This window comes from Perissodus microlepis, chromosome 23 (assembly GCF_051167445.1).
Source record: "Perissodus microlepis isolate ML-2025 ecotype Zambia chromosome 23, ASM5116744v1, whole genome shotgun sequence".
Taxonomy (NCBI): Eukaryota; Metazoa; Chordata; class Actinopteri; order Cichliformes; family Cichlidae; genus Perissodus; species Perissodus microlepis.
The window spans coordinates 23,013,257-23,030,729 of NC_140482.1; the positions used below are offsets into that span (position 1 = coordinate 23,013,257).

General features: G+C 38.8%; 1 protein-coding gene across 3 annotated transcripts in view; it reads left to right on the forward strand.

Moving 5' to 3' along the window:
• LOC146361458 (uncharacterized) overlaps window positions 1-14,545 on the forward strand; it is a 61,350-nt gene extending 46,805 nt beyond the window's left edge. For all 3 annotated transcript variants that reach the window (XM_084921023.1, XM_084921025.1, XM_084921024.1), the window contains 10 exons: window positions 1,372-1,779; window positions 5,038-5,469; window positions 6,323-6,586; window positions 6,703-6,957; window positions 7,043-7,291; window positions 7,433-7,690; window positions 11,358-11,660; window positions 11,761-12,030; window positions 12,152-12,235; window positions 12,382-14,545. In XM_084921023.1, coding sequence (XP_084777149.1) covers window positions 1,372-1,779; window positions 5,038-5,469; window positions 6,323-6,586; window positions 6,703-6,957; window positions 7,043-7,291; window positions 7,433-7,690; window positions 11,358-11,660; window positions 11,761-12,030; window positions 12,152-12,235; window positions 12,382-12,445 — 2,587 coding nt within the window. In that variant the 3' untranslated portion in view covers window positions 12,446-14,545. The remainder of the gene's footprint in view (window positions 1-1,371; window positions 1,780-5,037; window positions 5,470-6,322; window positions 6,587-6,702; window positions 6,958-7,042; window positions 7,292-7,432; window positions 7,691-11,357; window positions 11,661-11,760; window positions 12,031-12,151; window positions 12,236-12,381) is intronic.
• Window positions 14,546-17,473: the final 2,928 nt, after the last annotated feature.

A 17,473-nucleotide genomic window follows, 5' to 3' on the forward strand; every position in this document is an offset into this window, starting at 1 on the left:
TTTCTGCTTACACATTTGATTTCATCCACTTGGAGTCCATATTTCAGTTATATTTCTACTGTACCTAATATCAGAGGGAAACATTGTTTTCTGCACAGCACTGTGTTTATTTAATTATTGTCAGTACCTTGTTGCCTTGAACCTGATATTATAGATGTATAGATGTGTGATCAGTTCAAAACAACTGAATCCTTATGACATATTCTTCAACCATACATAAAAAAGTAATCTTTTATTTTCAAAATATTGTTTTATTTAATTTTATAGTTGTAATCAGTAATATATTTTGAATGTTTAAAATCAGTTGTGTTTCAGTGAGTTGTTAGCAGCTAATCTAAGTTAATGAAGGTCCCTGTGTGACTGAACAAATGAATCACAGAAGAGTGTGGAGTACACAGATGTTATTATTTGAACTATTTGACTGAAAGAGTCTGAAACGCGATAATCTTCTCCCTGTATGAAAATATTTGAAATAATGCGATTAATGAGAAAAATGTAGCTCAGTAACAACAACACAGTTATGTTGAAACATCATCATGAAAGATACAAATAATTCTTGAATGTTCAGAAACACTGTAAATCACCATTGCTGATGGATTTTGGAATATCATGTCAGATTCAAGTTCATAAAAAAGAAAAGAGCAGTTACTATGTGTGAACTAGTTATATCTTGGTAAATGGACTCATTCTTATATAGCGCTTTTCTACTCTCCCGGAGTACTCAAAGCGCTCTATACAACATGTCACATTCACCCAATCTCACAATCACTGACTGTAAACGGAGTGCTGTCTAACTACATTCACACACATTCATACTCCGATGGATGCATTGGAGAGCGACTTGGGGTTAGTAACTTGCCCAAGGATACTTGGCACGCAGACTGGAGGATCGAACCCCCAACTTTCTAATTAGTAGATGACCAGCTCTACCTCCTGAGCTACAGCCACCCCCTTAAATTTAATCCTGTAACACATGAAGATGTGCAGAATAAGTGTGATTTCCACGTGTGTGATCTGAGCAGCAGGAGAAGCTGCTGTTGTACACGATATGAAGTGTAGATGTTGTTGTTCCACTCTGTGTGTTTCTATGTTGTTGATATTTAGTGTTTTACTCTCTAAAGCCAGACAGTAAATAAAATGACAGTTACAGTTCAGCACGCAGTGATTTCACACACAGGATTAGTGTTTGTGTTGTGAGTCAGTAACAGTCTAACAACAATGTTCAGCTGCTCTGATGGAAGATGGCTTTAAAATGGACTTTCATTATATACAGGACACACATGGACAAGATGGAGTCCATCAGTAGTGTGTGGTTGCATTTATGCAGCTCAGATCAAATCATCACTAAATGTTTCCTTCTTATTTTTCCAGTGTTGTTCCTCTGAGGTCAGATCTTTATAAAGCAGTCAGGTTCTTTGTGAATCTGTTCTGTGCAGCAGCAGAGAGAGAACAGCAGACAGGAGAGAAGATACTGGAGCTGTTATCAGCAGTGTGCAGATACAAAAACAGTCCTCTTAAAGAGAATTGGTGTGACTTCCTCATGGACCTGTACTCTTATGAGATTAAAACAGGCTTGAGTGTCCTTCCATCCTTACAGTCAGTTTTCCCGTCAGCTCCTGCAGTCTGGTCCATAAACCTCTCAGAGAGAAAGACCTCCATCCTCCTGGAAGTGCTGAAACTCCAACCAGAGAAGAAACAAGTGGAGCTGACAGGCTGCTCACATGAAGAGAGTGAAGTGAGGAGTTTCCTTGAATGTCTGCCTTATATCTCACAGCTCAGGTAAATGAATTCTTCTTCATACAATTCACACTGCATCAGAACAGATACCCTTTTAAACAATAAAAAGTTATGACAGTTTTTCTTTTATGTCACTTTCATCCATTCTTTTGCTTCAAATTTTCCCTGAAATGAGTCATGCTACACTTTCATACTACAAAGGTTTCTTGAATCACCACTCTTGGAAGCTTTTTATTCAACTCTTTTCATTTGTAGCAAACATACAAATCACATGTGTGACATAACACTGTATAAAACTGTATTCAAAGAATTATTCAGTTATTTTTATTTATAGCAGACTTTCTTCCATATAAAGTATAGGAGTGTTTTATGAATCACTCAGTGTTGAAGACAAACAAAACGTGTAATCACATTGTAATTTGGATTACTAAAACAAATCTCCACACATCTAAATATGCAAAATAGTGTGTTATTAAAGAGAGTTTTGCAGACCTTATGAAGCTCTACTGCCTGGCTGGTGGAAAGCAAGAATGGACCTAACAAGAGAGCAGTCAGGTTTAACAATAGAAAGGTTCATACAGCTCCTTCAAGGACGAACACCACCATTGAGTTTGGCAAAATGTTGGTTGTTCCCAATCAGCTGTGATTAAAATTTAGAGCATATAAAGCCAAAATTGAAATATAAAAGGAAAACGTAAGGGCAGATCACAGAGGTGGATGGTCGAAGCAACAGAACAGAAAAAATATTTTGTCCTGAAAAAATAAATTGCACAGCAAAATAATTTACAGTATCCATTTTTATCTCATATCAATGACCCAAACAGTTTATGCACAGGTGTACACTTTATATTAGAATATTTTTCTCATTGCCTGGTTAGAAATTAGCTTTGCAATAGCAAAATAATTTTACAGGATCTTGTCACAGAGCAATCATTGTTAAAAAATTTCCTTCAGGAAAAGCGCATCAACTCAGGAAAGGTATATAAAACTTATATCAACTTCAGAAATTTTACCAGGGGCTATAAACGTATTTGAAGTCCGCCCCTCCCTGAGCCTGGTTCTGCTGGAGGTTTCTTCCTGTTAAAAGGGAGTTTTTCCTTCCCACTGTCGCCAAAGTGCTGCTCATAGGGGGTCATATGATTGTTGGGTTTTTCTCTGTATCTATGAAGCGCCTTGAGGCGACTTTTGTTGTGATTTGGCGCTATATAAATAAAATTGAATTGAATTGAATTAAATTCACCAAGTGTTGAATTCATGAGTTGACAGATTATTAAATTATAATTTGTCATCAGTATTACAGTTGTCGTCAGAAGTTTACAGACACTCAACATGTGTATCAGTGAACCTTTATGCTGTCCACTTTCAAACTGTTTTTGTCGGAGCTTTTTCTGCAGTTTAATATTTTAAATAGGTGGATGAATGCAGAAAGATGAAGCAAATAAGTACAAAGAAATAACAGACATCTGGAGACTCAAAATGAAGACTCAGAGATTGTAATCAGTGCAGAAAAGCAACTTTTTATTTTACTAGTATTTCTCCGATGGGTGAGTTCACCATTGTAGACCACGGGATCTTTTCAGAGATGGGTGCTGTATTACATTACCTAATCATAGAGTATGATATAGTTGTGTGACTTGCCCATTTGGATTTTGTCAAGACTTAAAATTAGGGATGTGGCCTCTCTCACTGACAGGTAGCAGCTGGAATGGTTGTACAAGATGACTTTAATGATTAAAAAAGAAGAAAAAAAAAAAACAAGATTTGGATGCACAAGTTTGGATTTATTTGGGATTTTCTCTAATTCACGCCAGATTAAAATCATACAGAGAGACTTAAATATATACATAAACCCCCACTAAATTTTAGTTTAAATGTTTGACCTTGACCAAACACTTTTAGTTGACATCAACAAGCTTCCAACATAATGCTGGCTGATATTTGACCATTCTTGGCAGAATTTGGAAAGTTCATTTAAATTTGTTAGTTTTCTGACACAGACTCAGATTTTAAGTGTAGTCCACAAATTTGCAATAAGATTTAGGTCCAACCTGAAGGCCATTCCTGAAGTTGAATGTTAGTCTGCTTTGTCCACTCTAAATCCAGTTCTGATGGTTTTTGGAATCATTATTCTGTTGGAGCAGAAAACTCTGTGCAACGTCAGTTGTTGAGGTAACATGAAGTTCACGAATTTGGAAGTAGTTCTTTTTCATCTTTATTATTATTATTATTATTATTATTTATTATTTTCATCTTTATTAGATTAGCGACTGCTGTTGTGATTTGGCACTATATAAATAAAGTTGAATTGAATATTATTATTATATTATTTATTATCAATCCCTTTTGTTCAATGTACCAGTACTATTGGCAGCAAAACAGACCTAAATGTATTATGCTACCACCATTATGCTTGACAGTTAGTACAGTGTTCTCAGGTATTAAAGCTTCACCTCTACTCTTCCAAAAATATCTCTTTCCATTGTGGCCAAGTAGCTCAGTCTTAGTCTCATCTGACAATAAAAACCTTTCTCCAGAAAATGTGGGCAGCAGTAACATTGAGTTGATCAGTCAAAATTGAAGGTGTCAGTTTTGGAGCTGTGACTTGGGGTGTTCCTGGATTGTTCCTGAACATCTTAGCCAATTTCCACCCATATGACAGTGACAGTTAATGCAATGATGTGAATAACAGGATTTTAACAAAAAAATAGCATCAACTTTTTACATAACTTTGGTGCTTTGAAATTGAAATATATATAAATCATACTCAACATGTTGTTGCACTAACAAACTCTGTTTTAATAGATGAGCAACTAAAAACTGTTAAACAGAAAATTTTGTATTTAGCTTTTTGAGTTTACCATGATGTGTGAATACATCAAATAACAGGGTGTTTATTACTTTTTGTCTCCACCTGCAGATGGAGTGTCGTCATATTATTATTATTTTTTTACATTTTGAAAACTATAAGGGCTTTTTGGAATAATTCATCTGCTCAAAGTTTTAAAAAAATTCTATACAGAAAGGTTGATTCTGAATCAGAATGAACCTTTTGGGATCTCCTTACCTGGATGTTTGAGCATGCATCGAGACAACACAAGGAGGATGTTGTATGGTTACACATGTGTCATCTAAACAGCAAAGTGAAGATGTTGTTGTTCAAGATATAAAGTGTAGATGTTGTTGTTCCACTAATAGGTTTCGAATTAAGTTTAATTATATGCAGAACACACATGGGCCATCAATGTGTGGTTGGCAGCTGTAATCAAATCATCACTAAATGTTTTCTTCTTTTTGTTCCAGTTTCTTTACTCTGTGGGCAGATGAAGCAGCCAAATTCTTTGGGAATCTGTTTTGTGCCGCAACAGAAAGAGAACAGCAGACAGGAGAGAAGATACTGGAGTTGTTATCATCAGTGTGCACATATCAAACATTCCCTTTTATTGACAGAGACATAGATGCTCAATATAAATGCAATTTCCTGCTGGATCTGTGCTCCCATGTGAAGGACTATGAGTCTAAAACAGGCTTGAGTGTCCTTCCATCATTACAGTCAGTTTTCCAGTCAGCTCCTGCAGTCTGGTTCATAAACCTCTCAGAGAGAAAGACCTCCATCCTCCTGGAAATTCTTAAAGTCCAATCAGGGAAAAAACAGTTGAAGCTGAGAGGCTGCCCACATGAAGAGAGTGAAGTGAGGAATTTTCTTCAGTGTCTACCTTATATCTCACAGCTCAGGTAAATAGAAACAATACAGTACTTAGTCAGTAGTGTCTTGGAAATAATCAACTTTTCATTAACAGTGTAAAAATGTAGACAAATGACATGTATTGGTCAAGTAATTATTTCAACTTATCTATTGCTATGTGAAAACAGCCTGGTTTGATAGAACTTATTTTTACTCTAATCTGAAAAAATGTTTTCACCTGGACCTCAAATCAGCTGATTTGTATTTCTTTTTTTAAAGTTCACAGAAATTAGTTATTTAGTAATTTATTTAAAAAAAAAAAAACTCAGATAATACAATATAGGGGAGGGGGAGTAGGTGTTTGCATGAACATTTAGCTAGTAATTTCTACTGAAGCCATCCAGAATTTTGATTAAACGTTAATATGAAACATGGACAAGTCAAAGTTAGTTACGAACTACACCTTTGTACATGCTGTATACATGTTTAGTCCTCACCCGTTCACTGAATGATCATGGCTGTATTTCCCTGAGTAAGCAGAACTTCAAATTTAACATTTAGTAAGTGAGGAACTGTACATTTTCATGTGAATATCTACTGTGCTTCTTAAGCCATGAGGATCAACATGCTGGAAAAAATAACATGGATCCATGCATGTTTACTTTGATGGCCTATAACTCTAAAAATACTAATGAAGAGGAAGTTGGGCATTTCTTCATTAAATTTACTAAAGTGCAAAAAATTCCCCTGATTAATAGAGACCCTGATTTTTCATGGAATGACAACAAAACTAATAGCTAGTTTTATCAGCTTGTTCATCGATGAATGAAACACAAATTGTGGTTTGTGGTAATGTGAGTAGGTCTGCCTGTGTTTTCTGATTTCATCTCCACTGTGATCCAGCTGTGATCCAGACTTCTTCCAGAGTGTGTGTACATCCATATCTGTAAGATCCAGAGAGGAGGCCCAGCAGCTGGAGTCTCTGCTGCAGCTCCTGGGGTTCCAGCTGCTGTTAACAGGAGAGTTACACAGGAAAAGCTGCTGGTCTGTGGGGAGAGTTCTCAAACTGTGTGGCTCTAAAGTGGATCTCATCCTCACACCCAGCAAGATGTCTGCCAGAGGAGCTGCTCTCCTCTTTAGACACACAACACAACTACACAGTCTGAGGCAGGAAGTGAAATCATGACTCTCTTGTTCTTCTAACACCATTTATCTGCTGTCCACTTTGAATCTTTAGTTCTTGGTGTTCATCATTTCTGCTCTTTTGTTTCTGTGATCTTCAGGCTTTCCATCGACATGTCCTTGCTCCTGTTTCAGTGGGTAAGAAGAGGCAGAGTGGTCTATCCACTGGCTGTGGAAGAGCTTTCTCTTGTGCCTAAGAAAGCCCGACCATCACAGAGAGTATTGTTGAGGGCTGTCAGTAGTTTGGCTTCCCTGCTGAGACACTGGACAGTCGGACGGTTAGACCTGACTGAGACCTGCATCCCTGCTCAGGGTCTGATTACACTGCTGCTCCATGATGGTCCTCTAACAGTCAAGTAAATGTCTTTCCTGAACATCACAGGCCAAATAAAATGTAAATTTTTTGCTTTAAAGCTTGTTTTATATTTATGATCTCTGCAGACTGAGTGAAGAGAGCTTTCAGCAGCTTCTGTGTCTCCTCCATGAAATCCAGGACAAAGACTTGACGTTGTCCTTCTTCAGTAAGGTTGGCAGAGACCTGACCTCCTGCTGTCTGAACTGGGAGCTTCTTCACTATCTGCTGCAGCAGTCGTCAGCTCAGACCATCACTGTGAACCTGAGGAAGAACCTCTTCTTACAGGAGGAAACCACACGTCTGCTTCCCTTTCTGGACAGGATTGTGTTTAAAAGGTGCTGAATGTAGTTTGATCTTTTACCAAACACAGTTTCTGCTGTTTAATCAGGAGGATTTGAAATGCTGTCTCATCTTTAATCAGAAGTTTATGGATCCTTTAAACAAAGTGTCCTTAGAAATAAACTCTTTGTTTTCAGGCCCAGTCCCAACTTTGTGATGAGCTCCATCAGAGAGCTCTACAGAGCTCATGACAGTCATGCTGTACCCAGTTTACTGAGGTCACTTGGTCATGTGATCAACCTGAGCAGCAGAGAGCTGGACTCAGTGGACTGTGCTGCTCTGATCTTCATCCTCAAACACGGAGACGGAGTCAAACTGAACCTCCTGTGGACCTCCATACCAGCAGAGGGAGCAGAGTCCATCCTCTTCATGCTGGACAAAGTTTCTCATCTCAGGTCAGATATTAGTGCTTGTTCCCAAACTTTTTTTGCTAGGCCCCCCTGTTTTACAAGAAAAATGCCCCCCCCACCCGCGCGCGCACAAACCCACCCTCCAACCACACACACCCATATTTTGCTCCATTGCGGTTTATTTCACACCTCAAACATTTAGTAAACAATTAAGCAAATACAAGCAATCTGCAATAAATTACAGGTAGTAATAAAATAAACTACTAACTCTTTTACGCTACGCAGGGCTGGACTGGGACAAAAAATCGGCCCGGGCATTTTGACTAGAAACCGGCCCACCAGGCATTATAGGAAAAACCATAAAGCCTTTGAATGAAAACAAACGCTGTTGTGACAGTGATGTACACTGTCTTGTTGGTATATATGTATCAATCTAATAAACTTAAATCTACACCATCCTCCCTATTCTGGTATTCTAACCCGAAAGTAGACTGCTTGGTCGAGTTAACCTCCTGAACTATCTACAACACATGGTGAAAACCTGAAATTAAAACAGAGAAGACTAGAGGTGAGACATGATCATTACTGATTACTGATGACAGATTTAGATATATTTTCATAAACTATTCATTTACCACATCAATAAACAGCATGGCAGGGCAAAATATTTTTTCTAACATGGCAACCTTTAAAAAGTGAAAGGAGACAGAAAGACAGGTGAGAAAGAATAAAACTTAATTGACTTTTTGATGGTATTTTACACACAGTACTGGTACAGTATCTAGAAAATGTGGGAAAATACTGGCATCATATACAGTACTTAGCTACTTCTGAAGAAATTATGATGGGACCCTAAAAAAATTACTATGTACAAAAATGGATTTCTATACATTTTACATCAGATGAAAACGTTTGTTGTAAGATTCAGATAATTATTTATTCAAAGTTTTTAAATGATATAACAAAGAAAAGAATTTCTTTGTGCCCCCCTTTTCCTGTTAATGCCCTACTTGGGCCCCTGGCAAAACTTTGCTAGACCCACCCCTGCACAGTTGCCAGCTGTCAGCTACTTAGAAAAGGATCCTGGTGTTATTTGTCTCTCAGAAACAGTTCATAACTTCCCTTCAACTCATTCATGTCACCTAAAAGGTAAACCTGTTTCTCCATCACCTGTTCAGCTCTGATGATTCAGTAAGGACATCTCCTGGTTTCATCTTCATGTTTCCCTCTCACCAGATATCCAAACCGACATCATGACCAGCAGCTTTACAGCTGTGGCTCCAGCAAACATCAGCTGATACTAGAAATTAACCCTTTAAGACCTACCATTGAACCAAGTCCGCCAGAGCTTATAGTATATTTTTACATGTTGTAGAGCCATTTTTGGGAGCATTTCAAGTTGCTATACATCAATACAACCACTACAGCCTAAATATTAATAATATGCATGCTTTAAGTGCATCATAATTACATAAATTGCAAAAAAGTGCAATAAACTACAAAAAAATTGAAAATCGTTTTTGTTTTTTAACATATATTTCTAGTTAGAGAAATTTAAGAGGCTTATCCCTCAAAACTGTAAATACAAAAAAGTTGCACAAAATAGTTTCCCACCACAGGAAATTTATTTTGAGTGTCTTCATAGTTTTATTTTTGAAATACACCAATTTCTATACACTGCAGGAAAAACGAAAATAAATATTATAGTGCAAATTTGCAAAAAAGCAGCATATGCATCAAAATAAACCATTTCCAGCAGTGCAATGAGTCCTAAGCATCCCAGAAATGACACAGAAAGTCATAAAGTCAAACATAACTTTTAAAAACACCAGCATAAGCTCATGAGGCCTTGATGGTAAAAAAAAACAACACTACATTTCCGCGAAAATGACGTCACTTCCGGTTTCGGGCATTGTCATGGCGGACATGCGATAGTTCGTGCTGATGGACGTAGGAAGTGTTATGAACAGCTGATCGGATCGGCAAAGCCTGTTTCTGGAATATTATGTTTTTGTTGCTGCAAGTGCTTTTTATGCAGTTTTTGCAAAGTTATATGTGGAAGGAAACTGTGACCTAGGACAAGCTGATGGCATAAGATGTAAGTACAATTCCTCTGGTTTCATATGCAAAAAAAATTATTGCGCTAGCTTACGTGGTTGCAGTGCTACCGGGATTTAAAAATAGTTACGCAAAATGGAGCGTGCTCTGACCGGTTTTAAAGGGTTAATATTAAATAAATTCTAACAACAGCTGATCAAGCTTAAACGTGCTGCTGTTGTTTAACGCAACATCCGCTGGTTTCCTCTTTCTGGCGCAAAGTGGGCGATAAACAAACAAGAGAGATGATCAGCTGATCATTGATCAGTTTCATGATTGAAGTAGAAACAGGAGAGGGAGGGGAGAGAATGACAGAAGAAGAGGCAGCTGTGCAGCAACGACACAGAATAACTCCAGCTTTGTGTCTTTTTCATTCTAGCTGAAGTCCGGGACAAATCGCGTTCCTTTTCCCCTCAATACGAAACGCGCAATATTTTCTCTGAATACCAGACGATTACGTTTTTTACGGGACGGTTGGAAACTCTAATAACTAACCTTATAAATAAAACAAGATAAAACAAGTTCAACATCAACAATATCATAGCACCCACCCAGCAGTATTTAAGTTATGATGGTTGGGGATCGTGCTTAGGGCAGTGTTCACATCTGCAAGCACGTCCTTTCAGATGTTTTGTATACTATGCCAGCCACTTGGTTATGGCGCTCCATTTTGCATCCTGCTGTTAAGTGCTGGGTTTTCTCAGGGGCATATTTCTACAGCCTGCAGCTGGGGTCTTGCCTGGTGTGGTAGACCATGTCCTTGTGCTGCCATGGTTAGTGCCTCTGTGCTGTCTTTCGGTCCAGGTTTGTTCAGCCATTTGCCGGATTTCTCGATATCAGCCACTTCCTCTTTGAATCTTTGTTTTTTTTACCCTGGACTGTTGTTCTGACACTCACTAGTCCTTGGCATTGTTCCTTTTGCTTAGCATACAGTCTCAGGGTACTGGATTTTGGGGTGAAACATTTCACACATAGCAAGGGGATTTCTTTTCTTAATGACAGTGTTTTCTATCTCCTCCTTTGGCCAGCTAATATCACAGCAGGATACATATAGGTGGTGATTGCCCCAATTCTGTTGTTCCAATTCAGCTGACTCTTCACGACTTGCCTTACTTTCTGAGGTTATGTTGCAGACGCATCTTTCCCAATGGCCTCTTCATGGTTCCCATTTGTTCAAAGGTACTTGTACCTGTCCTCAATGCTATTCTTCACTCATGGCAAACAGCTTGATGTCCCTGATGTAGAGCAGGTGGCAATGGTTTATACAGTAGTGGGGACTCTCTCCTTGGTAAATCTTGTACTTTATGGTGACTTGTGCAGTTGGCTTAAGGTTGGGCTCTAAGAGTTTCCATATCCCCATTATCTTCCCAGTGAAAGGGAGTTTTAACATTCTTACACTATTACCAAGTTTGACAAATAAGCGCACATTATCATGAAGGCAAAAATGGAAATGGACAATAAATTCCCTTTAAATTAATTTCCTGTGTTTTATTTTTAGTTTGTGATATTTGGATTTGAAGCTGATGTTAGTAACTGATCAGCTGAGGTAAACTGAGTAGTCATAATTGTATCTGTGTATGAATTGGTTTATGTTTGCCTGTATTTTTCCTTGCAGTCTTGACAGGAATCAGCTGCTGAGGTTCATCCACTGCTGTGCTGCCTGTGACGTCCAGCAGGAGGCAGCGTCAGGCCTGCTGAGGACTCTGCAGCACAGCTTGGATCTGTCCTGCTCCTCCTGTGTGGAGCTACCAGAGGAGGATCAGCCTGAGCCTCTGAGTCTGACTGCTGATGACTGCAGGGCCGTCTCCACCATCCTGACACACAGCAGCCAGGACACACAGCTTGACCTGCGAGACTGTGAGGTGGAGGACAGCATGCTGGACCTGCTGTTTCCTGTCCTCCACAGGGTCCGCCTCAGGTGGGAAAGACCACAGAAGAGTCTAAACCAGAGAGAAGCTTGTTCACACTGGTGTTGATGCATCCTGACAGTTTCTCTTTGCTCTGTTTGTCCTGTTTAGAGTCAGTAAAACTGTCCTCCTCCAGCTGCTGTCTCTGGTTCCTGTGAACAGTGAGAGGGACACAGTGAGGCGGGCGGTGTCCCTGTGTGGAGCCCTGGGTGGAGAGCTGGATCTCAGTCACAGCACGCTGGATCAGAGGGTCTGTGGGGCTTTGGTCCAGATGCTGGACTCGTGTGAAGGGCTGACAGAGCTGGACCTCAGTCACTGTCAGCTCACTGACCAGCTGCTGCTCCCTCTCATCACACATCTGCACAAAGTCCAAGTCCTGGAGTGAGTGTCACACACTGATCCTTCTCTGGGAGGCACCAATAACCATCAGCCTGTTCACACACACTACAATAATATGATGTGCAGCAATCACTTAGAGCCACTTGTTGTGTTTGTGTTACAGTCTGAGTCACAATCAGATCACTGATGCTTCGACTGATGTGTTACTGCAGCTGCTCTCCATCAACCCCTCCATCGACTGTGTGCGGTGAGCCAACATGAATCAGTCCCCATCAGTGAAGGAGTTTCTCCTCAGACTCTTAGAGGAATCATTCACAGTCTGAGCTCACATGGATTCATGTTGTTCTGTGTCAATGAGTGACGTCTGCTCTCTCTGCTTTGGTCTCTTTCTAGACTCTACAGCAACAACATCGTGCACAGAGCAGCCTTCAAGGAACACAAGCAGTTTGAGATATGAAGGAATCATCGTCAAGTAGTTGTTGGTTTTTTCTCTTCTTGTCATCATTAAATGAAAATATTGGAGGAAGTATGAACACTGGTGCTGTGTTCATGGAGTCAGCAATGTACGACACAGTAACATTAGATTGCTATGTTAATTTTTTTTTCTTTTTTCTATGATCATTAAGAAGACAGTTTATATGGAGGCATGTATCTCATCCTGATGTATCTTTTGTTTCTCAGCTGCTACAGATTTTTCTTTGATGGAGCTCAATTGTCTAATCGAGCTCCATTATAGTAAGTAAGTAAAGTAAAGTTACTAAGTGCTTTTCACAGACAAGCGGTCACAAAGCACTGTTGACAAAAGGCTAAAATAAACAAGAACGTTAGGTGCCAAAATAGACGATACAAAACATAATAAAATACAGTAAAGTTAACAGGTACTTTTAAAATAAAATAAATAAATCAATTAAAAAAATCTCAGCAGAAAGCCTGATTAAACAGAAAAGTTTTTAACTGCGTTTTAAAACAATCCAGAGTCAACAAAATGTAGTTGTGGTGGTAGACTGTTCCACAGCCTTGGTGCCACAGACTGAAGGCTCCGTCCCTTTTCGTCTTTAGTTGTGTTTGTGGAACAACCAACAAATTCTGAGTCTTTGAATGGAGACAACGAGCAGCAGTGTATTTAGTAAGAAGTAGACATAATCTGGGGCCAGGCCATTTAGTGCTCTGTATGTTAAAACAAGAATTTTGAAACAAATTCTAAAATCTATTGGGAGCCAATGTAAAGAGTACAAAATAGGAGTAATGTGAACATGCTTACTAGAATGTGTTAGTAGTCTGGCCGCAGAACTTTGTGTAGCTTGGGAATCGAGAAATAGATGATTTGTTCAAGTTGGTAAAAAGGACATAACAATAATATAAACACGATGACACAAATGCATGAACAATTTTTTCCAGTTCAGCTGTGGAGACCTTATGTCGCAATTTAGAAATGTTCCTAAAATAAAAGAAAAATTAATGATTTTACATTCGAGCCAAGGCCCAGAGGAGAATCAAATATTTCTCCAAGATTTTGAATGTTAGATTAAAAGAAGATTAGATTACCAGTAGAGCTGTTTCTTCAACAGAGGAGTTACCTCAGCAAAATAGGATGGAACACAAACTTGCCTCAGTGACACGTTGATGATAGATTGCAGTGTGGGACCAACACTGGTTAGAGTCCCAGATGGGACAGAGGGAGGTAGTATATCTGGGCAACATTTACTTTGGGTTCTGTTTACATTTTGAGTATTGGTTATTTTTACTTCTTTGTGTTTCAGTTAAGTACAGCCTCGCCTGTGTCCATTTGTATCATGTTGTCAAGTTTTTATCTTTGGCATCTGATCCTTCATGTAGTTACTTCCTGTTTTATTTTGATATTGATTTGTCTCTGGTATAATGTATTTATATTTGCTTATGCATCTCATTATCCTGATTGGTTTCAGCTGTGTTTTGTTCCAAAGCTGTTTTACGCTCCTTTAATTTGCCTATTTTTATATTTACCTATTTTTATATTTACCTTTTAAACCTGAGAGTCCTGCAGGCAGCTACCTGGGACCTGTTTTCAGCTGAACCTTGACAGATGACCATCCTGATGTTTACACATCTGAAACTTCTGTAATAATGGTGATTCAGTTATTTTATTTTTTGTTAGACTATTGAGACAAAACAAAGAGGCCAACTTGTTTTTGTTTTTTTGTTTTTTTTAATCAATGCAGTGAGTCGGCCATATTTATTCATTGTACTTTTGTCATAACTGTACTTATTCTACTCAGCATTTTTCAGTCAGGACAGAGTAGAGAGACTCTATAATCACTTCTCAGAGGAACGATGCAATAAGTGAGCAATCAGGAGAAAACTATGTTTGGTACTTTGACATAACTGGAACAAATGGCCATAAACATGTTAACATATATCGGTTTTCATATTTTATATTACATGACATGGGTGAAAGTGGTTATTTTTTCTGTGACAGTTTTCCTCATTAATGGAACATGTTAACAAAACCTTCTACCATATTAGTTTACAGCTGCAAATGGACTCAGGGAATAAATTAAAAAAGGCCAAATGTCTGTAACTGATGATTCCGTCTCAGTGATTTATAGTTGTAGTAAATCATGTTCATGTTGCAGGATCACAGTCCGCTTCAGGTGCTGACGAAAGTTTCTGCAGATAAATTAAGATTTAAGACCGGGTTGACTTTAAAAATGAAGATTGGAGCATTAAGATTTAAAATTGTTTGGCCTTACATACTAAAGAGCACCAACAGGACGGACCCTAATTTACCTCACCAGTATCCAGATGAACAAGTAATAAAGCAAATTCAGCTCCCTTGTACAGTTATGTTTTTTCACTCTATTACTTCAGCCTGATTTAAGTGTGACTGATCTTCCTCCTATATATCAAAATATGTTTTTTGTTCTATATTTTATAGAATATTTGTTTACAATGATTTATTTCCGTCACACTGATGGCATGTATCCAACACAGCATGTTTCATGGAAGAATTAAAAGCTCAAACATTCTGGAAAATTATTCAAAGTACTGAAGAGAAACAAACCTGATTTCATAGCAGAAATGCAAATTGGATTGCATCATGTGAGAACAAACAAACAACTCAAAAAAGAAAGAAAGAAATTCAAAAGACAAGTCATTTCAATGAGCTCCGCAAAACACATGTACTTTTGTGAGTTGATTTCAGCCCCTAAACAGTGACCAGAGGAAAGAATTGTCAGAATAATGTGCACACATTTTAGAGAGGTTTTCCTGTAGGTACTCTGTACAAACACTAACACCAGACACCGACAGTAAAGCGTGCAGCTAGAAACAAAGCTATGACTCTACATGGCTATCAGAGGCTTATGAATTTGTGATTGCACAGCATCTCACATTCTCTCTCACACACACACACAGGCAGAAAGTGCAGAAATAATATATATTAATAAAATCAATAGCATTATTCCAGCTTTTAATCAAGACCATGGGCAGCAGTGGTCAGGGGAATGGACACGTTTAAGCTAATGCTGTCCACTCAAACCAAGTAACACAAAGATGTTGTAACATCTATAAGTTGCGAACAAAAGAGAGAAACCCAGTAACCATAGGCCCTCACAGATTGGATGTACCAAACAGACACTCTCATTCAATAAAGGGTTGAATGAGAAACAACAGTTCCTAATGAATCAGCTTCTAGATATACATTTCCATATATAGTGCACGCACATACAATGAGTGCATATTTTCAAGATTCAAATGTGTCAATATGTTAATATGAAAACATTTTAACTGCTGGGCTGCCAGCAAAATAACCCTTTAATATGTTGCCTGTATATGTTGATAAAGCGTTGTCCTTCCTGACATCTACTAAAAATGTAAAAAACAAAATTTGGCTTTTATTGAGCTGCAGCTACAGTTCATATTGTTCAGTTCTGATGAATTTCTATTGGAGGGTGTCATAGTTTGCAGTGAAAGCTTAAATATCCAATAAGGCTCTTGGTATTATCCAACCATCAGAGCAACCCTCATTCTTCTGATCTGCAGTCAGCTGTCTGGTTGGAGAAACTAAAGTCATACTTATGCGTATCTCAGCCTTTGGGATTATCATTAAATCAATTCTTACTCTGGATCAGCTGGGATGAGTGATGGATGGAGGGAATTTTATTGCAATAACATCAAAGAGATAATGTGAGTTTGAGGATTGATGGCACTGCAGACCAAATCCACCAAATCTACCTTTGAGTACACCGTAAAATTAGTTCCCAGAACTAAAAAAAAAAAACACTATGCAAACTCAGTGCCTCAAAAAAATTGAGTAAAGCTTACTTAAGATGACTACAGGGAGTGCAGAATTATTAGGCAAGTTGTATTTTTGAGGAATAATTTTATTATTGAACAACAACCATGTTCTCAATGAACCCAAAAAACTCATTAATATCAAAGCTGAATGTTTTTGGAAGTAGTTTTTAGTTTGTTTTCAGTTTTAGCTATTTTAGGGGGATATCTGTGTGTGCAGGTGACTATTACTGTGCATAATTATTAGGCAACTTAACAAAAAACAAATATATACCCATTTCAATTATTTATTTTTACCAGTGAAACCAATGTAACATCTCCACATTCACAAATATACATTTCTGACATTCAAAAACAAAACAAAAACAAATCAGCGACCAATATAGCCACCTTTCTTTGCAAGGACACTCAAAAGCCTGCCATCCATGGATTCTGTCAGTGTTTTGATCTGTTCACCATCAACATTGCGTGCAGCAGCAACCACAGCCTCCCAGAGACTGTTCAGAGAGGTGTACTGTTTTCCCTCCTTGTAAATCTCACATTTGATGATGGACCACAGGTTCTCAATGGGGTTCAGATCAGGTGAACAAGGAGGCCATGTCATTAGTTTTTCTTCTTTTATACCCTTTCTTGCCAGCCACGCTGTGGAGTACTTGGACGCGTGTGATGGAGCATTGTCCTGCATGAAAATCATGTTTTTCTTGAAGGATGCAGACTTCTTCCTGTACCACTGCTTGAAGAAGGTGTCTTCCAGAAACTGGCAGTAGGACTGGGAGTTGAGCTTGACTCCATCCTCAACCCGAAAAGGCCCCACAAGCTCATCTTTGATGATACCAGCCCAAACCAGTACTCCACCTCCACCTTGCTGGCGTCTGAGTCGGACTGGAGCTCTCTGCCCTTTACCAATCCAGCCACGGGCCCATCCATCTGGCCCATCAAGACTCACTCTCATTTCATCAGTCCATAAAACTTTAGAAAAATCAGTCTTGAGATATTTCTTGGCCCAGTCTTGACATTTCAGCTTGTGTGTCTTGTTCAGTGGTGGTCGTCTTTCAGCCTTTCTTACCTTGGCCATGTCTCTGAGTATTGCACACCTTGTGCTTTTGGGCACTCCAGTGATGTTGCAGCTCTGAAATATGGCCAAACTGGTGGCAAGTGGCATCTTGGCAGCTGCACGCTTGACTTTTCTCAGTTCATGGGCAGTTATTTTGCG